The sequence below is a fragment of the Rhinatrema bivittatum genome, chromosome 4 (genome assembly GCF_901001135.1).
Source record: "Rhinatrema bivittatum chromosome 4, aRhiBiv1.1, whole genome shotgun sequence".
NCBI classification, from domain to species: domain Eukaryota; kingdom Metazoa; phylum Chordata; class Amphibia; order Gymnophiona; family Rhinatrematidae; genus Rhinatrema; species Rhinatrema bivittatum.
Genome location: NC_042618.1, coordinates 239,933,487 through 239,958,493, shown reverse-complemented (window position 1 = coordinate 239,958,493; position 25,007 = coordinate 239,933,487). Strand labels below are relative to the sequence as shown.

Here is a 25,007-nt window from a genome sequence, read left to right as displayed (position 1 = left end):
GGCTCTTAAATGTAGCAGCAGAAGAGGGAGAGGCCACCAACTGAGGGACTGACCCGACAGGATTAGACAGGGCTGAGGACTGCGCCTGAAGAAAGGACTGCAGGCCCTGAAAAAAATTCTACCCAAAAAAAAGGCAGAAGGATCCATGCCAAAACCATGGAGGCATCTGTGCTGTGCCCACTGAGCTGCCACCCCTGCTGAGGAACTAGTTAAGGGAGTTCCAATATCCGGCGTTTCTCCCGACACATCTTTACCCATAACCTCATCAGGCTGGGAAGAACCAGTAAAATCAGAGGAAGATAATTCTCCCCGAGCCTCTATACACAGTACTGGCAAAAGTTAGAGGGCACGCCAGGCTGAGACGCCTGAATATGACAGGCTGCGCACAAGGCAAAGCCCTTAGGCTTCTTAGCAACAGACGCTATTATATATATTTATTTAGATTTTTATATTCTGCTTTTCGGGACTTCAGAGTGTACATCAAAGCAGATTACATTCAGGTATTATAGGTATTTCCCTAACCCCCACAGGACTTACTATCTAATTTTATATCTGAGGCAATGGAGGCTAAAGGGCCCAAGGTCACAAGGAGCGACAGTAGGATTTGAATCCTGGTTTCCCTGGGTTGTAGCCCGCTGCTCGAACCACTAAGCTACTACTCTTCCACTCATATATATTTATTTATATGCATCCATAATTTAGGCACCCAAAAGTTAGGTGGCCAAGAGCTAGGCGCCGCAAGACTAGGTGTCTCAACTTAAGCACACATAAAAATTCGCCCAATTGTTTTGTGCACACAAGATAAGCGTGTGCCCAAGCCAGACACTGCTTAACCTGGGCATTCAAGCAGACTCTCAACTAAGCGTCTAAAACCTGGATGCACCGCTGAACTGATGTCCTATACAGGGCAGCTGAACACGCAGGCAAAAACACTGTCACCTCCTTTCACACGGCGTGCAGTGGAAAAGCCTCGGAGTGGGGCCTAGCCAAAAAAGGCCGCTCAACCCGCCAAGCTTCCCCTGTCCCTGAACCTCCCTTGGCACGGGATGGACGTTAGAATGGCGCACCAAGCCCAGAGACCGGGGAAGGGGAATCCCTGAACAATCCTCCTTCACTGTCTCTGTAAAGTATCTTATTTATTTTTCTCTCTCTTTTTTTTAAGCTTACCTGACGTCAGCCTTTCCCGGCTGAGTACAGAGACAGTACCCGGCTGCGGAGGGGGAGAGGGCATCTGCCATCCCTGCCATGCTCGGCTTCCTGCACCCACTGCCTTTAAACTGTACAATCAGCTAAGTCATGCCGGCTGAAAAAAAACAAACCAGTTACTGGACCAAGGCACACATCTGAGGGAACACGGAAAATCACCTCAGGAATTCTCAACTGGGGGAGGGACCATTTGGTATCACTGCAGGAGAGCGGGGCTTTTTCTTTTAAATTCTCCTTCTAAAACCTGAAGCAATCCCGCGTAGGGAGAAGCACGGCCACCATCTGCTAGAGACGGAGAATACTGGCAGGCTGATGTCACTGCAGGACTATATATACTGTGATATCAGTTTGCTCAGTCTCCATCTGCTGGTAGAAATGCTGGTCCCTGAATCCATCTATCCACATGCTAGGAATATCAAATTGCTAGTGTGCTAGGCTTATTAGAACCCCAGGCAGGCATGATTTATTAAAAGCACCAATAAAACACAAACAGTTAGAGAGCACATCAGGGCAGGGGAGGGGTGGTGTGTTTAAAAACGGTGGGGGGGGGGGGGGGCGCGGATTTTTAAAGGGTTACGGCACCTAAATTACATGCATAACCGCAAGTACTCACTCCTGTGAGCACCGAGCCTATTTTGCATAGGCCTGGCGACGCGCGCAAGCCCCGGGACGCGTGTATGTCCCGGGGCGGGACCGAGGCCTCCGGCACAGCGGCCGTGCTGGGGAATCATGCCCCGGTACTTGGCCGGCAGGCGCAACTTATGGAACAAAAGTTAGTGGGGGGGTTTGGTAGTGCTGGGGGGCAGGGCGGAAGGAAAGTTCCCTCCAAGGCCGTTCCAATTTCGGAGTGGCCTCAGAGGGAACAGGGAAAGCCATTGGGGCTCCCCTAGGGCTCAGCGCGCGCAAGGTGCACAAGTGTGAACCCCTTGTGTGCGCCGACCCTGGATTTTTTAACATGCGCACGGCTGCGCGCTCATGTTATAAAATCGGGCGTAGATTTGTGCGCGCCGGGTTGTGCACAAATCTACGCGCATGCATACCTCTTAAAATCCAGCCCAGGGTGTGTGGCCATAATAAAATTTAGTGCTTGTACCCTGCCTCAAATTATATTAAAAACAAAAAAGTCACCAGATACAAAGGAATATTGCCATGAAAAAGTAAAGATGGTAGTATGAGAGAGGTTTTGGATTAAAGCAGCAATGTTACACACTAAGACACAGCTGATGGTCCCAGAAATTTAACCACACTGCTGGGTGCTTTCTTAATTCTGCTTAAGGTGAATTAGCTCTGCAGTGTTGCCTGGACAAATTCTGGAAACTGAAGCCAATTTTTTTTCCTCCAAAAGTAAGCATGAAAGGGCAACAAAAGGAAAGATAAGAGCAGCGCTAAATTTGTCAGTAGGTGCCCATTATCTGTGCTTAGGGCAGCAAACATTTTGGGGCAGCAGGCTGGCTAAGACTTGCCACCTTCCAGCTCTGCTGAAGCTCATTCAGCAGTGAATAGCCAGCCCTCTGCTTCCCTGTAACAGCCTCTTACAGAAGATGAGGGTGGGGAGGAGGGGGTAAAACCACCAAAAGTTTCCTAGAAGTGGCAAAACCCTAAATTCATTCCTGGAAAAGGAGAGAAACCTGTCTGCTCAAATAACAGATAAAAGGCAAACTGAAGAGGAAGAGTGCCCAGACCAGGCAGCTTAAGACCTGGTGCTAGGGACTTAGTTAATATTCAATGCAATTCACCAGCTAAGGGGGGAGGGGGGGGGGGGGTCATTCATCAAATCGCGTTAGGGCCCTAACTCCTGCAATAACGCCATAATGCATGCGATAAAATAACGCATCAAGAGACGCGTATCAAATTCTAAAAATTTAGTCAAAAGGGAGGAGTTATGTGGAGTTTATGAAAATGAGGGGTGTTTAATGTTGCATGTGATAGCGTAACGCACGCTATTGCACAATTTTATGCCGGAAATAACTACACCTTTTTTTCCTGGCATTATGCCTGAAATATCACAAATCCCATTTCGGGCAGGGGGAGGGAGAGAGGGGAGAGAGACACTTTTATAAGGCTCTCATATAAACTATTTATACCACTGTAAAAGGGGCAACTAGTAACTTGAGGTGAGGTTTTGGTGGTGGCCTAGGTTTTGGGGGGCAGTTTTACATGCACAGTCAGAGGTACTTACAGCATAGTACATATCAGTGAAGATTTGGAGTGATGAAAAGTACAAAAAGAAGAGATCTGTACAATGTACTCTCAACCTAGTTTGATGCACTCTGCTAGGTCGAGAGTACATTGTACAAATTTCACCTCTGTGTACGTGTCATCACTCCAAATCTTCACTGATGTCTATACTGTGCTGTTCGTACCTCTGACTGTGCATGTAAAACTGCCCCCCCCCCAACCTCACCCCGAGTAACTAATTGCCCCTCTTACAGTGGTATAAATAAATAATTAACTTCTATGAGAGCCTTATAAAGAGTCTCTCTCGCTCTAGCCAGCAGCAGCCCAAAATGTGATGAAAGCCTGTGTGGGCACTTCGCAGCTCGCGATTTGAAAATAACACGGATGCGAAAAATTTAGGATGCATAGCACTAAAATACCTATGTGATGTGGTAAAATAGCATGTGTTGAAGTATCTGGAAAGTTACCCAAACCACGCTCCCCCCCCCCCCTTTTTTTTTTTTTAATTAAATCGCAGGTGTTTTTATTGTGAAATTTATAGCAAAATGATGAATCTAGGCCTATGTTTGGACTTAGCTGGACAAATGATGGGATTTGAAGATCCTGCTGCACTGACTGGCTCTGAGTTAGCCAGAAAACATTTTATCTGGCTAAAAAGCTAACTCGGGGTTGGGGGCATGAGAGTTCTGTGACAGAGCTGGCTATCCATCTAAGATAGCCAGATAAACTATTTTCAGCTGAAGAGATATCCTAAAGTTAGCCAGATAAACTTATCTGGCTACCTCAAAGATGGCAGGGTATAGTCAGCAGTATGCCCACGCCACTGAATATCTAGCTAACTCTGCTAGCAGGATAATGGCTGAAAATGGACCCCTTACTGTTTTCATAACAAGTTGTCATTTAGAAGTTTGTAGAAAATAAAAAGATAAGTGATCCAGATTATTAATTTTCTAAGTGCAGTCCAATACCTCTGTGGTACAGGTAACTATTTCAGTATCTGCCTGTGGTATTTCTCTCTCTTCTTAGAAACACACATATCCCAATTTGGGGGATGTTTGGCTCTATTCTGTTTTGCACACCTCCAAATTCTGCAGAACAGAAACCTACATGTTTGGCCTGCACTGCTGCCTGCAATAGGTGAGTAACACAGTACCTCCCTGTTATTTCACAAGGTCTTTATTTTGCTGGGGACCAAAACATTGAAAACAAAATAAACTCCTCAAATTTGGGATTGCAATTAATCCCAGATTTAGTGCGGGGACTTGACACAATATTAAATGTAGAGATAAGCCTGTTATAAGAACATTGGTAATTGACCAGAACAAGAACCGGCACATAACACAATAGGGAAAGTTAATGCTGGTAAGAGTTTTAAGTGCTTGCGATATGCATCTGATATTTCTCCAAGGAAAAACCCATTCTACTAAAGAAAAATATGAAAGCATTGTTGACGAGTTTCCACCAGATTAACATAAAGGCAAGAAATTTAGAGAATATTGAGAAATAAGGAACCCAAGTCGCAGGTCCTTATCAGGTGCTCTTTCCCCACTCTCTGGAACAACTTATTTTTGAGGGAACTGGGAGGAAACGAAGACAGCACATTCCAGAGTAAATATTGTGGGGCGGCCCGTAAACCACATCCAAAAAACACGAAACAAACTGACTTGCTTATTGACCAGGCAACAAAGATCTAATATTAAGAATATAATTCCATTGAGGCCAATACTGAATACTTAGCCGGATAAGTAGGACTTATTCAACTAAGTGGGGGTCGCTGAATAGCTGGTTATGTTCAATGACTATCACTTAGCCGGGTAAGTCACTTATCCAGCTAAGTAAATAGCCGGATAGTCAATAGTTGGGGACTTGGTGAATCGGGGCAGCGCTACTTATCCGGTTAACTTAACTGAATAAGTGCCAATAATCAGACTTATCCAGTTAAATAGAGACTTAATCACGGATATCCAGCAGCACAGAACTGCTATTCCATTTAAGTTAACTGAATAACTCTAATCCAGTTAACTTTAAATAAACGTTTAATTTTTAATATTGCGCAATAAAAAATGGCTAAGAAAAATTTAGCATGTAGATCGGTAAAACTATTACAAGCTTGCTACACCACCACTTAATGGGTAATGGGATATGTTTTGGCAATTTGGTCATTTTCAAAAAAGTTTTACCTGGGTAAAAGTCCCCACACATATCGTGGCAAGTTTGAAAAGCCTATTTACACATATAAAACAATTTTATGAGCATAAATTCTTTTGAAAATTACCTCCTTAGTGTGCAGCATAACACAAAAAATGTGAGTGCATCAATTAGCCAGTCAAAATTAAGTTAAGCTGTTTTTCAGTCAACTCTAGCCAGCTAGATTTACAGATGAAAATCATCCTAAATCTAACTGGCTAAAACATAGTTGGCTTGAATTAGGGAACTCAAATTGGTTTCCTAAGCTAGCTATCGCTGAAAAGCTGCTGTAGCTGGCTCAGTCCTCTCCTACCCAGTTGAAAAGAAAATCAGCCATGGGCTGAGACTCTCTCACACCCCCACCCGATCCCCTCTCTCAGCTGCCTGAAAAGAAAACCAGCCACAGACTTACCCTTCTCCCAACTTGGCACAGAGTGTCACTATTTCATTGATATATTTACTTAGATTTGGTTATTTGCTTTATAAAAGCACTCTCAAAGAAGTTACAATTAAACAATGTACAATAATTATCATCATAAACATAAAAACATGCCCCTTCCACTCAACCTAGCAGCTTCTTATATAGTAATAAGCTCAGTCCTACCATAATAAATACATGACAGTACACCCTGATATAGACCACTAAGCTCTGGAAGAATCGTACAGGAAAGGCTGAGTCAAACAACCTGGACTTTAATATTTTCCTACATTTCAGGTAAGATGCCATTAAGTGGATCTTGTGAGAAACTGTGTTCCTAAATGAGGAGCCATGTAGTGGAAGCTGTCTTAAAAGTAACTTGTAATTTCATCTGAGATGGGTGGAGGAACCTGTGATGAGGAACGTAAAAGCCTAATGGTGTCATATGACAATTGAGCCCAATCTCAAGTCTTTTCTTCCGCTCTCCCAAAGCCCAAGACCAGCACTCTTCCACTCTCCCCTCATCACCACCCCAAAGCCAGCACTACACCAGGTCAACCCCAGTTCTCGTCCCCTCCCCTAGCCAGACTACAGCACCCTCCCTCTTTTCCCCATCCTATCTCACAGGCAACTGTCTAGATCCTCCTGCCGCCCACACAGGCCGATTCACCCACCACAGCAACCTCCTGCCATCCTCTGGCCTGAAATGGGCTTCTGTCCCATGAGGCCGTCCAGAGTGTATATTTGGACATGCTGGGCAGTATTATACATATCAACATCTTGCAACTTTTACATAGAACTTGGATTTTCTTGAGATGCTTAGGCTCCCTCCCCAGAAAATCAGCTCCTTACAAACTCCACTTCCTACCTGCCCCTCCAGAAGCCATTTCTTCAGCAGCACCAGCTGCCCAGAGACATGGTCAGAGCCCTCTGATGAATCTTCCCAGCGAAATGCTCGGACCACACGGTCTGTATAACCCAGCACCAGTTCACACTGCCCATCTCCGTCTACAAAGAATAGAAAGGAGTCAGGCATGCAACCAATCTAAACTTGACCAGACCTACTAAAGAAAGATCAGTAGCCCCCACAGTTCAAAAATTTCACAGTTTTCAGTTATAGGAAAAACAAAGCAGAAATCGCAGCATGACTAATGTTCAGAAAAAGTGGGAAGACCCCTATTGGCCTGAGTCTCATCAGAATACAGAATGTAGAAAAAAAAAGTTAGAATACTAATTTCTGCTATGTTCCCAGACATCAAACATCAATAGCTTCCCACTACTGGACATCTCTTGATGCAGTGCTATCGCCATTCTCTGTACAACACTTGTAATGCAGTGTTCCTTAAATCTCTTCCCACTCTTTTCTATCAATGGCCAACTAAGTTCATACAAATAAACAAAATTAATGAGTGGTAAAACAGGTGCTCGGATTGTGCGCCCATTTTTCTGACGCACAAAAAGCTTCCTCTCCTGGACACCTGATGCTATATTTAAATGAGTTGGTGCACTAAAAGGGATGCGCTAGGAAGAAATTGTCCCCCTGGTGCTCAATTGCATCGGGTGTCCAGGAAATGTGGCTGTATGCTTACATATTGTACTCCTGGGGGAATTCTGCGCACAAAAACTTAAAATTATGCAAACTTTATATTGGTCACAATAACACAATTTACATGACAGTCTAAGTAATTACATTTTAAATTAATACAGAAAAAAGTTATTACTTAAAGATGCAGAATTTTAAATATTTTGAGCAGAATTTCCCTAGAAATTCACTATAAGAGTGTCCCTTCCACTCATTCTCCCTACTCCCCTGGCCACTTTGCCCTCTCAGGCCCCAACTCCTCCACCTGCCAGTATCTCTCCCCTCCACCTCTACGCTCAACCCCTTCCACTCTATCGCCACTCCCAGAGTTTGACCCCGTTCTCAGTACTGTCTCTCTCACAGGCTCCCTCTGTCCTTCTCTCTATTACACACATACTCCCTCTTCTCTAGTGCACATACACACATCCTCATACAGGCTCCCTCACTCTCTCGCACACACCCATCTCCTCATACAGGGTCACTCTCTCTTGCATACACACCCACACAAGCTCCCTCTCTCTCTCTCACATACATCCTCACACGGCTACCTATATATCTCTCTCACGCACCCCTTCACACAGGCTCTGTCTCACACATACACAATCCTTTCACACAGGCTAGCACCCTCACATACACATGATCCCTTTTTCATACACACCAGCTCCCAATCTCTCACACACATACACACTCCTTCACAATCTCCTCATACTCAAGCATCCCCCGCACTCTCTCACCTCCCATGCTCTCTCTCACCCCTTCCCCTCCTGTCTCTCACACCCCTCTCCCTGCTCTCTCACCCTCCCCCACACACAGGGGTAGATTTTTAAAAAATGCGCGTTCGCGTACTTTTGTTGGCGCACCAGTTGCAAACAAAAGTACGCTGGATTCTAGTAGATACGCGCGTAGCCGCGCGTATCTGCTAAAATCCAGGATCGGCGCGTGCAAGGCTGCCGATTTTGGGCAGCCGGCGCGCACCGAGCCGCGCAGCCTACCTCCGTTCCCTCCGAGGCCGCTCCGAAATCGGAGCGGCCTCGGAGGGAACTCTCTTTCGCCCTCCCCTCACCTTCCCCTCCCTTCCTCTACCTAACCCACCCCCCCGGCCTTATCTAAACCCCCCCCCCTACCTTTGTCCAGGGATTTATGCCTCCCGGAGGGAGACGTAAATCCACTGGCACACCGAGACGAGACGCAACCCGGGGAGGTTCCGGAGGGTGCAGCCACGCCCCTGGACCGCCCTGGGCCGAAACCACGCCCCCGGGCCCACCCCCGAAATGCTGCATCGATCGGCCCCGCCCCCGACACACCCCCGACAAAAAACCCCGGGACTTACGCGAGTCCCGGGGCTCTGCGCGCGCCGGCAGGCCTATGGAAAATAGGCCTGCCAGCACGCAAGGCCCTGCTCGCGTAAATCCGGGCGGATTTACGCGAGCAGGGCTTTTAAAATCCGCCCCACATTCTCTCTCACCGGGGCCTTCATCTTCGCCGTGAGCGGAGCGCGTCCTGTGACACGTGAGCCTTCATTTTCGCGCGCTCCGTTCGTGGCATGCCAGGGTCTCCTCTGCTATTTTCTGCGAGGGGGGGGGGGGGATTTTGCACTCCGCAGTAGCGCAGAATTCCCCCAGGGCTAATATTGCTGCGGGAGTTCAACATAATTGCTATGAGCGCTCGAGCAAGAATTAATGTAATGGATAGATTATTTAAAAAAAAATAAATAAAAGCCTTTTCTGGAGGCACAATATACATGCACAACAGCAAGGAGCAAAATCGGCCTAGAGCATGTATATTGTGTGTCCAGAATTTATTTTTTTTGTAACTGATCCATTGCATAAATTCTTTATTGTTAATCACCAAAAGCAACAGAGAACAGTATTTTGGATTTTTTCACAAGTCCATGACTCATGGAATTACTTAAACACCATCCCCGAGACTGGCATTAAATTTATAGCGTTAAAACGTGTGTGTTAGGACTCGGGGATTTATTGCATCAGGGGGTAATAGCTAATAGCCTCATCTACATGGAATTTACATGTGATGAGCACCATCAACTACACAGTTGTTTTGATGGGTATTTTGGACACGCTAATCCCCTTATTGCATCGGGTGTTAGTCTAGCGCATGTAAAACTTGCATCCAACCATTCATTAACCTGTGCGCTAGGCTGGGCACACTTTATTGCATCAGCCCCATAAGCTGTAATAAAGTTTTTGAATAGTTTTCTAATTGTTTTGTCATAGAAATAATTGTGTTTTGGTGGGAGTATCCTATGTGTATATATATAGCTATATATATAGCAGGATACTCCCACCAAAACACAATTTTTTCTATGACAAAACAATTAGAAAACTATTCGAAATATATATATACACATTATTCAAAATATATATATGAACTAGGCTTTGGATAAAAATAATACATGTCTACCTAAACTAGAATATCCAATAAACCCTATAGAAAGGTAAGTAACACCACCACTATCTTAGTTGATATGAAAAATACTCGTTATTGCAAGCATTATTACAAAACATCAAAAGATAAAATGACACGAGAACACAGACGTATGTTGATTGCATATCCTAATCAATCATTCCTCACTCACATCACTTCTAGAATCTCTTCATTGTTATGTATTCATAGCATGTGCATTGCCAAAGTGTATACAAATTGCTTTTAATGGAACAATATCAATAAGGCTAGACTTCAAAAGGTTACTTTGTAAAAAGCAAAAAGCCACATAAAAAGGCACCAGCATTCAAAAGGATATAATTGAACAAGAAAAGGATACTTTGTAAATATTACACAGAAGTGCTGTATAGAGTCCCATGCATTTCTCTTTTATTTATTTATTTATTTGGTGCTTTTCTATACTGGCATTCATGATAGTATCATATCATGTCGGTTTACAGCAAACTGGGGTACAATAACCTTAAAACATTAACATAATAAAGAAGCAAAAAGTTACAATAAAACAGGGGTGAAGAACTAGGGGAAGAAGAAGATAGAGCATAGGTAACTCAAATATAAGGACAGTTATTTGAAATGTGCTGAGAGTTCTAAAATATTCGTTGTGGTGAATCAGAGACCTTAGCTATGGGGAATCAGTGAATTTATGGAAAGGCTCATGTAGATTCCATAGATATATCTGTGGCCTATACTGCCTCTGTCCTGATGTTTTTCCAATATCCTGTGTAATTTCTGTCCCAATTTCTCTCTATCCTACATTCACTCAATCCCTACAAAGGCCTCTGTTTCGCCTTGCATGCTTCTTCAGGGAAATAAATGGTTCACAACTATTCCTGCGACGGTTCCCTGGACTGTTTAGTGGAGAGAAATGGATCCCTTATTTTGCTGATTCTACTTTGCGCATTGATTTTTCAATTCAGTGTCTCAAACTTCAGCTGTTGTTAATTAGCAGCTTGCAAGAATTCAGCACAACCATATGTAACTTCTAAATGTCTTCTCAGTGCATTGAAAAGCTTTCTTTAACTTATCAGCAGAGCTGCACTCGTAGCAGACTTGAATGCATGGTTTCCATTCAAACGCAGTAAATTAGACATTAGACATTCACAAGTGGAGATCTGAGATGTAAATTTCAAGATTTAAAATCTAAAATCTTCATTGGGTTTAAGAATTTAAAACTCAGTTGGGCAGGGGGTTTGGTATTAATGCTTATGAATGTTTTGCTTTTAGGCAATAAAAGGTTTATAACAGTCATGACGAGTATAAACAAGCACACTACCAAAAACAGGTGAAGCTGAGATACTGAGCTGAAAAACCATCGTACAAAGGTTTGCCAAGTATTTGTTTAAATTTTTTTTTTAATTAACAATAATAGGACACAGTGTTGCGGGTCCCGGTCGCTAGACTCGCGACCGGGTCTTTACCTTCCTCTCTCGCGCGGAGACTGTTTTAAAGATTCAACTGCAGGAAGTTCTGGCCCGCCTCCTTGATGATGTCAGACGCCGGCAAGGTATTTAAGCCTGGCGTCTGGCTAAGGAGGTTGCCTAGCAACGAGGTTCTCTCTTTGGAAGCACCAGTTGCTGTGTTTCTGATGTGTTTCTGAGCCTGGTCCTGCTGTGTTCCTGATCCTGCTCATCTTCCGGATTCTTCTCGGTTTGTCTCCTTGGTTCTTGATCCCAGTTCACCTCTGATGCTCCATGTCTGTCGCCTGCCTCGACTTCTGCTCAGTCCTAGCTTTGGTCTCACTGCTGCCGCCTAAGTCCCAGCGGTCTGGATCCTCAAGGGCTCCTCCCGGGGGGGGGGGGGGGGGAATCTCGGATCTCCAGGGTGAAGATTCCATCTTCTCTTCAGGATTCGCTACTGCCTTCTAAGTCCCAGCAGTCCGGGTCCTTACAGGCTCCTCCCGGGGGGATCTCGGATCTCCAGGGTGAAGATTCTGTTCCTGCGTTCATATTAGTACCGCCTCCCGGCCTATCACATCTCCGCGGAGCTCTCTCTTCCAACCATCTTCCTCCACCAGGTTGGCCCAAGGGTCCACTGTCCAGTCCGCAACACACAGGGTAATAACAACAATATACTTTGTAATATCTAATTTTTTTCAGTAAAAGCAGCAAAGCATGAAATCCAGTTTTCTTCATTACATAAAGTTACTGCTAACAGTTCACGCCGCCATCACAAGAAAAGTTATGCTAAAACATTTTTCCCCTGATGAAGACTTTCACAGTGAAACAGAGGCCTTTGTAGGGACAGAGAAAAAGCACTGGTTTCTATATGATGTGACAGAGACTAGTATTGGACTCTAAATAATACATCTGTATAGTATTTACAAAGAATCCTTTTTCTTTTGAACTGTGTTTCAAATGTATCCTTTTCAATAAAGGTGATTTTTAAATGTTTCATTGCTATTTACAAAAGTATTCCTGGTTTGAATGTCAGTCCTATTGGAAATGTTGCATTGAAAGTGTTTTATACATTGCTCATTGTTGGTTTCAATGCATGCAACAAACGTATAATGTTGATTGGTTTTAAGTGTGGAGTGAATGGGGAATGATTGATTAGGGTATGATATGTGATGGCGGAGACACGATATTTAAGAATTATCTTTTCAGTGCCAGATACACTGACAACATTACCCAAATAGTAAATGCTATTTCTTTTTTAAGGTAAAAATGTATAGATAGTTGAAGCTGCATGGTTAAATTCTTATATATATGTGATGAATATATGACTGCGCAGTTCTTTTGATTTTTTACTTTTTGATATTGTATAATAAAGCTTGCAAAGGAAAATTAGTTTCTTACCTGATAATTTTCGTTCCTGTAGTACCATGGATCAGTCCAGACACCTGGGTTGTGACTCCGCGCCAGCAGATGGAGACAGAGCAAAACTTGACGGGCTCCCTACATATAGTAAGGTGCCACCCACAGCCCCTCAGTCGAACGTACTGTCAAAGCAAAACCAAGTGCTCGACTAACTAACTATAAACTGCAATATATATACCAATTCATAACACACCCCTGGCAGCAAACAGCAAACCAACAGAACCAGAGGCAAGAGGCTGTAAGCCAAAAATGGGCAATAATGCCGCCCGAAAAACTACGAGCAGACTCTCTCACTCTTCATTGAAAACAGATCAGACGGGTGGGAGCCTGGACTGATCCATGGTACTACAGGAACGAAAATTATCAGGTAAGAAACTAATTTTCCTTTCCCTGTACGTACCAGGATCAGTCCAGACACCTGGGATGTACCAGAGCAAATTACTGAGGGTGGGAAGCAGAGAGTCCCGCTCGGAGAACACTCGCTCCAAAACCTTGAGCCTCAGCTGCCTGGACATCGAGTCTGTAATGTTTAGTAAACGTGTGCAGCGACTTCCACGTCGCTGCTTTACAGATCTCCTGCGACGACACCTGAGAAACCTCAGCCCAAGACGTGGCCTGCGCCCTAGTGGAATGCGCACGAAGTCCCCTAGGTGCCAACTTCCCTTGCAGAAGATACGCTGAACCAATCGCCTCCTTGAGCCAACGCGCAATTGTGGCCCGCGAAGCCGCAGCCCCCCGGCGAGGTCCGGAGCAGAGGACAAACAAATGGTCAGACACCCGGAAGGCATTAGTTACCTCCAGATAACGAATGAGAATCCTGCGAACATCGAGTTTGCACAGGTCTCTCGACCTCTTGTCCCCCGGATCCATGACTGAAAAACCAGGCAGGTCTACGGATTGATTCAAGTGAAAAGAGGATACCACCTTGGGCAAAAAGGAGGGAACAGTCCGTAGGGAGACCCCGGTCTCCGAAAAACGCAGAAACGGCTCTCTACAGGACAACGCCTGTAACTCCGAGACTCGACGAGCAGACGTAATCGCTACCAAAAACACGGCCTTCAGCGTAAGATCCTTCAGAGTCGCGCGCTTGATTGGTTCAAAAGGAGGCCCACAGAGGGCGGATAGCACGCAATTTAAATTCCAGGACGGACAAGGGCTCCGGACGGGAGGGCGCAAGTGCTTAGCGCCACGAAGAAAACGCACCACATCCGGATGACAGGCCAAGGACACACCCTGGACCTTACCCCTGAGACAACCAAGCGCAGCAATTTGGACCTTCAAGGTACTCCAAGACAGTCCCTTCGAGAGACCATCTTGCAGAAACTCGAGGACCGCTGGTACAGCTGGACGAATAGGATCTATGTTGCGCGTACCGCACCAGGCCTCAAAGACTGTCCACTCCCGCATGTAGGTAAGGGACGTAGACTGTTTCCGAGCCCTTAACAACGTAGCAATCACGGATTCAGAGTATCCCTTATTCCTTAAACGCGCCCTTTCAAAAGCCAGGCCGCGAGACAAAAGTGATCCGCATCCTCCAGACGGGTCCTTGTTGAAGGATGGACGCGGCCCCGTGAAATCGAAGCGGAGGCTCCGCCGCCAACTGAATGAGATCCGCGAACCACGGCCGCCGTGGCCACTCCGGCGCCACCAAAATCACCGCCGCCGGGTGCAACTCTACCCGCCGCAGAACCTTTCCGATCAGAGGCCACGGAGGGAACACATAAAGCAACACGTCCGTGGGCCAGGGAAGCACCAATGCATCGACGCCTTCCGCGCCTCGTTCCCTCCGTCGACTGAAGAACCGCGGCGCCTTTGTGTTGAGAGCGGTGGCCATGAGATCCAGGTGGGGCTGTCCCCACCTGGCACAGATGAGTCGAAACGCTACCTCCGGTAACTCCCACTCTCCTGGATCCAGCCGATGGCGACTGAGGAAATCCGCCTGAACGTTGTCCACCCCTGCGATGTGAGACGCTGCTATGCCGCTGAGGTGCTGTTCCGCCCAGGCCATCAACAGACTCGCCTCTTCCGCCACCTGTTGGCTCCTTGTACCCCCCTGGCGATTGATGTAGGCCACTGTGGTCGCATTGTCCGACAGAACCCGGACCGCTCGTCCCCGAATCCACGGGAGAAAGGCCCTTAACGCCAACGACACCGCCTTGGTTTCCAACCGGTTGATGGACCACAGCGACTGCTGACTCGACCACTGACCTTGCACCGAGCGGCTCCCGCAGACCGCTCCCCAGCCGGAGAGACTGGCGTCTGTCGTCACCACCGTCCAGGTGGGCATGAGCAGGGAGACTCCGCACGTCAAGTGGTCGGTGGAGAGCCACCAATGCAGACTGTCCCTGGCCCGGTCCGTGAGTGGCAGCGGGCGATGAAACTCTTCCGAGACCGGCTTCCAACGGGACAGTAACGCTGACTGTAACGGTCGCAGATGAGCAAAAGCCCAGGGAACCAAGGCGAGCGTCGATGCCATGGACCCCAAGACCATCAGATAATCGCAGACCAACGGGCACCGCATGGACAACAGACGTCTCACCTGTCGCTGCAGCTTGGCCACTCTCTCTTGAGTCAGAAACACCCTGGCTCTCCCTGTGTCGAACAAGGCCCCCAGGTACTCTAACCGCTGAGTAGGCTGCAACTGACTCTTGGAGAGGTTGACTACCCAGCCGAGAGAGCGCAAGAGCTGTAGGACCCGGGCAATCGCTTGTCGACATTCGGCTTCGGACTTGGCCCGGATGAGCCAATCGTCTAGGTAAGGATGAACCAGGAGCCCTTCCCTCCGGAGCTGGGCCGCCACTACTACCATGACTTTGGTGAAGGTGCGTGGAGCCGTGGCGAGACCGAACGGAAGAGCTCTGAACTGATAGTGCCTGCCTAGAACGCAAAACCTCAAATATTTGTGGTAGGCCGGCTGAATGCCGATGTGGAGATACGCTTCCGTAAGATCCAGCGACGCCAAATATTCGCCCGGCCGAACCGCGGCCACTACCGAGCGGATCGTTTCCATCTTGAAACGCGGAATGCGAAGGCATCTGTTGACTCCCTTGAGATCGAGAATGGGACGGAAGGAGCCGTCTTTCTTCGGGACCACGAAGTAAATGGAGTATCTTCCCAGTCCCCGTTGTGTTGATGGTACGGGAGAAATGGCGCCGAGATCTTCCAGACGTCGCAGGGTCGTTTGGACAGCGTCCCTTTTGAAAAGAGCCTTGCAAGGGGAGACGAGGAACTTGTCCCACGGTAGACGAGCAAAATCTAACGCGTAGCCGTTCCTTATCACGTCGAGAACCCACTGGTCTGAAGTTATCTTGGTCCATTCCTGGTAAAACAAGGCGAGCCTCGCCCCCACCTGTGGGACGACCTCTGGAGGCGGCCGCGAGGAACGGACCCTTCTCGTTTCATTGGGCCGACTTGGACCCCGATCCCGACGGGGTTCCACCGGTCCTGTTAAACCTCTTCCCTCGAAAGGACTGAGACCATGAGGAAGGTCTAGCAGAGTTCGACCGGTAGGACTGTCCCGCCCTCGCCGATCTCTGCGGTCGCTGCCGCCGGTTGGAACGAAAACGGTTCCTCGGGGAGAAGGTCGAACGATGTCTGGGCCTGTCCTCCGGCAATTTAAACGCTTTGTTCTCACTGAGGAACTGCAGCAGCTCGTCCAACTGTTTACCAAACAATAGCTTCCCTTTGAAAGGCAATGAGCCCAAGTGGGCTTTAGACGTACCATCCGCCGCCCAGTTCCGGAGCCAGAGAAGACGGCGGGCAGAGACTGCCGACACCATGGCCCTGGCTGAAGTTCTCAGCAGATCGTGCATGGCGTCCGCGCTGTAAGCGATCACCGCTTCCAAATGATCCGCTTGAGAGGCCTCCCCGACGGAGAGGCCAGCATTCGCCTGCAAAGTTTGGGCCCAGCGGAGCCCTGCCCGCAACGCAAAATTGCTGCAAATGGCCGCCCTGACTCCCAGGGCGGAGACCTCAAAGACCTTCTTGAGTTGCACCTCCAGCTTCCGATCCTGGATATCCCGGAGCGCGGGTAGCTCCGGTGACAGGGATGGTAGACCCTCTTTGTCACTTGCCGACACCGCTGCGTCTACCCGAGGGAGCCGCAGCAGATCCAGTACATCCTCCGGCAGAGGATATAACTTGTCCATCGCCTTACTCACCTTCAGGCCTAATTCCGGAGTATCCCATTCCCGGAACAAAATGTCGGATGCCGAAAAATGGAACGGGAAAGCCACCGCGGGACCTGCGAGGCCCAAGAGGACTGGGTCCATATTTGCCCCCTGACGGGTCTCTACCGGTGAGACCTCCACCCCGAGTTCATCGAGGATCGCCGGGATAAGGGGAATCAGCTCTTCGCGCTTGAAGAGCCGCACGACCTTGGGGTCATCCCCATCCGCCGCTTTCTCTGTTCCTGGCTTGATTGGATCTTGCTTATCGAGCCCCTCGGGCCCTTCCGCGGTCTCCGAGACCGCCCCCTCCTCCTCCGAGGAGTTAGAGGCCGTATCATAGTTCCGCGAGTCCCCTCGCGATGGCCTCTTTTCCCTGGGTGTCCCCGGTGCTTTCGCCTGTCGGATCGATCTCTTTTGGGGTTGGGAGCGACCCTCCCTGCCCCCTGGGGCCTTCCGCGGCCTGTGTTTGGAGCGCTTGTACTGTGCTAATTTTTTTAAAAGCAAAGTAAAATCTTCCGAGAATGAATCTTCTGAATCGGAGGAATCCTCCCTCGAAACTAAACTTCCCGCTTCCTGGGCCCCCGGGATCTCCCCCTCCGAACCGCGACGTTGAGGAGACAGGGGGGGCGGCTGGTCGCCATTTCCCAGGGCTTTCCTCGTTGCCTCCCTCACTGTATTCAAAATGGCCGCCGTTCCCGCGCTAAGCGGGAACGGATCGGCCCTGTCAGCAGCTGCAGACGCGGCGCGTGGCGGCGATCGAGACCCGCGTGGTGGCGATCGGGACCCCCGAGAGCGGCCCCCTCGACCCCCCTCCGAAGGACCTTCGCCCCCCGACACACAATTCGCGCAAACACCGGCTCGCGCGGCAAACAGTCCCCCTGGGCATCCCTGACTAAAGGCACCCCCAAGGTAAGAGAAAAATGAAATGTTTCGCCGCTTCCCCGCGCAGCCCCGACAAGGAGAACCGGAGAGAGAAAGGAGAGAGAGCCGGCGCGCCAGAAAAATAACGCCGAAACTTCTGTTTTTTTTTTTTTTTTTTGTAATACTTAGCCGCTGGCCGAGGTACTGAAGGCTGTCTGTTCCTGCGGGGGCGAGTGAACCGGGCTCCCCGGTGTCACCCCCGACGCTGCTGCCAGGCACGGCCGGGTCCTCGACCCTCAGCAGCGGCCTCAACCAGGGGCAATGATCCCCTCGGGATCTTGTCAGTCCCCTGGGAGGCTCCACCGACGGGAGACTTCTATTAACTACACTTTTTTTCTTCTTCTTTGTCTTTTTTTTTTTTTTTCAATTAAGCTACCCTATTGAAAATAAAAAACTCCTAAATTCCTTGATCCCTGACTAATTATCCCAAGGATCCCAGAGACTGTGGGTGGACCTGCCCCATCTGCTGGAGACAGAGTAAGACTGAGGGGCTGTGGGTGGCACCTTACTATATGTAGGGAGCCCGTCAAGTTTTGCTCTGTCTCCATCTGCTGGCGCGGAGTCACAACTCAGGTGTCTGGACTGATCCTGGTACGTACAGGGAATAATCATTTATACTAATCAATACATCAGTGGTGTTACTTATTTTGTCACAGGGTCTCTACTGGTGTATATATAAAGAGAGAGTCAATATTCAGCACTATTTGTCTGGCTAAGTTCAACTTACCTGGTCAAAAGGCAGGATTTGAAAATTCTCACTAGCTGACCACCCCTTGAGTTACCCGGCTAAGTAGTTAGCCAGATAAAACTTGGCTGGATAACCTGGAGGCACTCTAGGGTAGAATTAAGTTAGCTGGATAACTTATCCAGCTAACTCTGGTCATGCTGTAGAGCAATCCTAAAGTTAGCCGAATAAAGTTAACTGGCTATCTTTAAGAAAGTCAGGTACATTCAGTAGTGCTGGTGTGTGGCTGAATAGCCCAGCAAAGTTAGCTGGATGAGTTTGCTGGCCGGACAGGGATTGAAAATGGAGGAGAAAGATAAACCTCAGAAGGCAATACTATCACCACCTCAGGTAAATTTCAATCTAAATAGGAAAATTAGTTTCTTACCTGATAATTTTCGTTCCTGTAGTACCAAGGATCAGTCCAGGACACCTGGGTTGTGACTCCGCACCAGTAGATGGAGACAGACTAAAACTTGTGGGCGGAGCCATATATGCCCCTGTGCCAGTCACAGCCCCTCAGTCTTACGGAATGTCAAAGTAGAACACAACCAGAGAAGTAAACAAAACTAGATACCGCTAACTAACGGGGAAAGAAACACCCCTTCTGAAAACGGACTCTCCAACCGAGAGAGCGAACAAGCGGAACAGAGCAAATCAAAACACAGAGCGGACTCTCCATTACTTCAGCGCAGCACTGCGGGCGGGATCCTGGACTGATCCTTGGTACTACAGGAACGAAAATTATCAGGTAAGAAACTAATTTTCCTTTCCCTGTACGTACCAGGATCAGTCCAGGACACCTGGGATGTACCAGAGCAACCTACTGAGGGTGGGAAGCAGAGAGTCCCGCTCGGAGTACCCTCTCTCCAAAACCCCCAGAATCGGTAGCCCGGACATCCAGCCGGTAATGCCGGACAAAAGTATGCAACGACTTCCAGGTGGCCGCCCTGCAAATCTCTTGAGGCGACACCTGAGAAGCTTCCGCCCAAGACGCTGCTTGAGAGCGAGTCGAGTGAGCTCGCAGCCCCACGGGAAGAGGTTTTCCCCGCACCAAGTATGCCGAACCAATGGCCTCCTTGAGCCAACGAGCGATAGTTGTTCGGGACGCTGCAGCTCCTTTCTTTGGTCCAGAGAACAGGACAAACAGATGATCCGTGACCCGAAACGGATTAGTGACCTCCAGATATCGGAGAAGGGATCTCCGCACGTCAAGCTTCCGTAACTCCCTCTCTTCGGTAGCAGAGGAGTCTCCGCACGCAAAAGCGGGCAACTCCACCGATTGATTCACGTGGAACGACGAGACCACTTTCGGAAGAAAGGAAGGAACCGTCCGTAAGGAAACCCCCGAATCGGAGATACGCAAGAAAGGTTCCCTACAGGACAGGGCCTGTAACTCGGAAACACGCCGTGCCGAGGCAATTGCCACCAAGAAAGCCGTTTTTAAAGTGAGATCCTTAAGAGTTGCGCGTTTCAAGGGCTCAAACGGCGCCGTGCATAGAGCGGAGAGAACCCAATTGAGGTTCCAAGCCGGATAAGGAAGACGTAACGGGGGGCGAAGGTGCTTAGCCCCCCGAAGGAAACGAGCAATATCCGGGTGAAGCGCCAGAGACTTACCTCGCAAACACCCAAGCGCCGCCACTTGGACCCGTAGGGAACTGCACGCCAGACCTTTGGCCAGACCCGCCTGGAGGAACGCTAGAACATCAGAGATGGAAGCCGAAGCGGGGTCCACCCCTCGCTGCACGCACCAGTCCTCAAAGACTACCCAGACACGGACGTAAGCCAAAGACGTTGATTGCTTCCTGGAACGCAGTAGCGTGGCCACCACCGCATCTGAATAACCTTTTTTCTTCAGTCGATTCCTCTCAAAAGCCATGCCGCGAGACAGAAGTGATCCGCCTCCTCCAAACAGACGGGGCCCTGATGGAGTAGGGCCACCATTCCCTGGAACCGAAGGGGGGCCGCTACTGCCAGTTGTACGAGGTCTGCGAACCACGGCCGGCGAGGCCACTCCGGTGCCACCAAGATCACGTTGGCCGGATGCAACTCTATGCGCCGTAGAATCTTGCCGATCATCGGCCACGGGGGAAACACGTAGAGCAGCACATCCGTCGGCCAGGGAAGCACCAACGCATCGACGCCTTCTGCCCCCCGCTCTCGACGTCGACTGTAAAATCGCGGGGCCTTCGCGTTGTGCCACGTGGCCATCAGATCCATGTGGGGCACCCCCCACGTTTCGCAAATGAGAAGAAACGCTTCGTCCCCCAGCTCCCACTCTCTGGGATCCAGACGATGACGGCTGAGATAGTCCGCCTGCACGTTGTCGACTCCCGCAATGTGAGACGCTGCGAGGTTGCTGAGATGTAGCTCCGACCAGGCCATCAAGCGCTGAGCTTCTTCTGCCACCTGGGGGCTCCGGGTCCCCCCCTGCCGGTTGATGTATGCCACGGTGGTCGCATTGTCCGACAACACTCGGACTGCCTTTCCCCGCAGCAATGGTAGAAAAGCCTGCAGGGCCAGACGGACCGCTCTGGTCTCTAGGCGATTGATAGACCACTGGGCTTGCGACACTGACCATAGGCCTTGAACTGAGCTCCCTAGGCAGACCGCTCCCCAACCGGAGAGGCTGGCATCCGTGGTCACCACTGTCCAACTGGGCACCAGGAGAGAGACTCCGGCGGAAAGATGACTGGGGTCTAGCCACCAACGCAGGCTGGACCTCGCGTGTCCCGCTAGAGGAAGCGGTAAGTGGAAATCCTCCGAGACCGGCTTCCAGCGGGAAAGCAAGGATGACTGTAAGGGTCGCAGATGAGCGAACGCCCATGGCACCAGCGCCAGCGTGGAAGCCATAGACCCTAGGACCGTAAGGTAGTCGCAGACCCGCGGCTGGCGGAGAGACAACAAGCGTTGTACCTGAGTTTGCAATTTGCCCCTCCGTTCGAGCGACAGAAACACCTTGCCCTGCTTCGTGTCGAAAAGAGCTCCCAGATATTCCAAGGTCTGCGTGGGTGTAAGGTGACTCTTGCTGAAGTTGACCACCCATCCCAGGGACTGCAACAGATGGAGGACCCTGGCCACCGCCATCCGACACTGATCCTCGGACTTCGCCCGAATCAACCAATCGTCCAGATACGGATGGACCTGGAGACCTTCTCGGCGCAATTGCGCCGCCACCACGACCATCACCTTCGTGAAAGTACGAGGGGCCGTTGCGAGCCCAAACGGGAGCGCCCGAAACTGGTAATGCCGACCCAGAATGCAGAATCTGAGGAAGCGTTGGAACGACGGCTGGATGCCTATGTGAAGATACGCCTCCGTGAGGTCCAGGGAGGCCAGAAACTCGCCTGGCCGGACCGCGGCGATGACTGACCGGATCGTCTCCATTTTGAAGCGAGGAACGCGAAGGCATCGGTTCACCCCTTTGAGATCCAGGATTGGCCGGGACGTGCCGTCCTTCTTTGGTACGATGAAGTAAATGGAGTAACGGCCTTCGCCTTTTTGGCTGACCGGGACGGGGGAGATAGCTCCCAAGTCCTCTAAGCGGCGGATGGTGTCTAGCACCGCCGCCTTCTTCTCGGGAGCCTTGCAGGGTGACACAAGGAACTTGTCCACTGGAATGCGAGCAAAATCTAACGCGTAGCCGTGTCTTATCACGGTGAGGACCCACTGGTCCGACGTTATTCCGGCCCATCTCTCGTAAAACGACAGCAACCGCGCCCCGACGTTGGGAACGGCGTGCTGAGGCTGCGGCGGGAGAAGGGCCGACCCCCTTTCATTGTGAAGATTTGGGCGCCGTGATGGCCAGGGCACCCCCTGGTCTGCCAAAGCGCCTCCCACGAAAGGACTGCTGCTGCTGCCACTGTGGAGTACGGGATGAGGAAGATCTGAACGAGTGCCCAGACGACCTTTGAGGTCGCGCCTTCCTGGGCCCACGAAAGCGGGACCTGGCTGAAAAGGAAGGCCGCGACCTGGATCTATCTTCGGGTAACCTTTTTTTTTTTTTTTTTTTTTTTTTTAACAAAAACGCCTGTCGCTGTCCACGGTCCTGGAGCCCTAATCCAGCAAGGGTGAGTGAACCGGGCTCCCCGGTGTCACCCCTGACGCTGCTACTAGGCCAGCTGGGTCCTCGACCCTAGCAGCGGCCTCAACCAGGGGGGGGTGGTCCCCTCAGAACCTCACAACCCCCCTGGGAGGCAGGGCGAAAGGGACCTAAGGGACAATTTAGAAAATTACCCAAACAGAAAACACCGTAGCCTAAACTGGCCTAAAGAATAAAAAAGAACCGACCCTGACGGAGTACCAGAACCAGGGCAGGCAGGGCTGTGACCGGACCTGCACCATCTACTGGAGACAGAGTAAGACTGAGGGGGGGCTGTGACTGGCACAGGGGCATATATGGCTCCGCCCACAAGTTTTAGTCTGTCTCCATCTACTGGTGCGGAGTCACAACCCAGGTGTCCTGGACTGATCCTGGTACGTACAGGGAAATAAGAATTTAACCATGCAGCTTCAACTATCTATACATTTTTACCTAAAAAAGAAATAGCATTTACTATTTGGGTAATGTCATCAGTGTAATAGACTTAGTTTTTGGGTACTTGTCAGGTTCTTATGGCCTGGATTGGCCACTGTTGGAAACAGGATGCTGGGCTTGATGGACCCTTGGTCTAACCCAGTATGGCATATTCTTATGTTCTGATCTGGCACTGTAAAAGATAATTCTTAAATGCAATGTCTCCGCCATGAAATGCTGCCAATCCAATTTTAAGCACACAGAAGTTTAATTGATTTGTTGTAAACCTCATTTGAGCATTTCTTAGTTGGAAAAATGAGTATTAAACAAACAAGATGACAACAATGGATCAAGATTACACTGCCAATGGAAGTCAGGGGAGACTGAATCAGGTCTCCAGCTTTGCAATTTGATTCTTCCACTACACTAGCAGTGCAGATGAAACACCATTGCTAAGTGCTGGAGCATGCATGCAGTCTGTCTTTCTCCCTAAGGGCTCACCAATGTCGTTGATCAGCATGACCTTCGTGTTAGCAGGAATGTGCTGCGTGAACATCGTTTTCTGCTCATCCCCCAGCAGGAAGTCATGGGATCCTGAGGCATCCAGTTTTGAGGAAGGAGGGCTCAAGTCGAAAAGATGAAACCAGCCTTCGGCACTCACGGCTACTACAAAATTCTAAAACCAGAATTTGAGGAAAAACAAGAACAAACAGTGCTATACCCCTGGGCTATAGTCTATGACAGCTGTGTCAAGAAAACAGGTTTTCTTTAATAGATGCCAGGCATGAGTAAAAACTAGGTGTTGCACTCTCGCCAGAATCACTTCTATATCAGTATTTCCCAAACCTGTCTGGGGGAGTCCCACAATCAGTTGGGTTTTCCCAATGAATATACATGAGATCCAATATATGCACATTTAGCTCATCATTATTCATTGTGATATCCTGAAAACCTAATTGGCTATGATCTTCAGAGGAATAGCTGTATTAGTCTGGTGTAGCAAAAAATGACAAGAGGCGATTGGTACCTTGTAGACTTACCATTCTGACACATGAGCTTTCGAGGACATAGTCTACTGCCTCTAACAAAGTGGATTCTGTCCTCGAAAGTTCATGGTTTAATAAATCGGTAAGTCTACAATGTACCACCCACCTCTTGTCAATCTAACTGGCTATGCATCCCAGAGGACAGGTGTTTGCGAAGCACTGCTTTAGATTCGCTGCCTAATATAAGCTAAATAGAGACTAGATATTGAATGCAATGAATAAACTGGCAGATGACTGTACTCTAATTCAGCCTATCATCACAAAAATTAGGCATGTGCTCATAGCTAAAATAAGGAAGGACCAAACCTATCTACTGCATAAAAATGACTCTTAAGAGCACCTGGTGTTCTGGTCACTAATCCAATTGGTTGGAATAAATCAATTCCCTAGAAATGCCATTTACACCTAAGCTTAGCTAACCATAAACAAACAAGTTGCCTATTTCCTTCCAGATAAAACATTGTACAGCATCTACATGCTTTAATTTACAACAGCAATTATCCTCTCTGGACAGGAGGCTTAGTTAAATGACAACCCCCACTGCTCTAGATTAGGAGGGAATCAATACTTCCCAGGCTCATGGAATCCAAGACAAAGCTGCAAGGTTTAAGGAGCATCAGCTGTTTACTCTTCAGTTCAGAAGAGTCAGGGTTAAAACTCATTTAGAGATGCTTCTTAAGCGTTGCAGCAATGAGGTGTTCATGCAAGACTTTTCTGCTCTCAGCTCCAGTCAATCAGTTATGGTCTAAGATCAGTCCGGAGTCAGGGCCCACAACCTCAC

General features: G+C 49.0%; 1 protein-coding gene across 2 annotated transcripts in view; it reads right to left on the bottom strand.

Annotated features, from left to right (window-relative positions):
- ITFG2 (integrin alpha FG-GAP repeat containing 2) overlaps positions 1 to 25,007 on the bottom strand; it is a 121,720-nt gene that overhangs the window by 64,217 nt on the left and 32,496 nt on the right. For both annotated transcript variants that reach the window (XM_029599955.1, XM_029599956.1), the window contains exons 4-5: positions 23,682 to 23,856; positions 6,858 to 6,997 (exon numbers count right to left, since the gene is read on the bottom strand). In XM_029599955.1, coding sequence (XP_029455815.1) covers positions 6,858 to 6,997; positions 23,682 to 23,856 — 315 coding nt within the window. The remainder of the gene's footprint in view (positions 1 to 6,857; positions 6,998 to 23,681; positions 23,857 to 25,007) is intronic.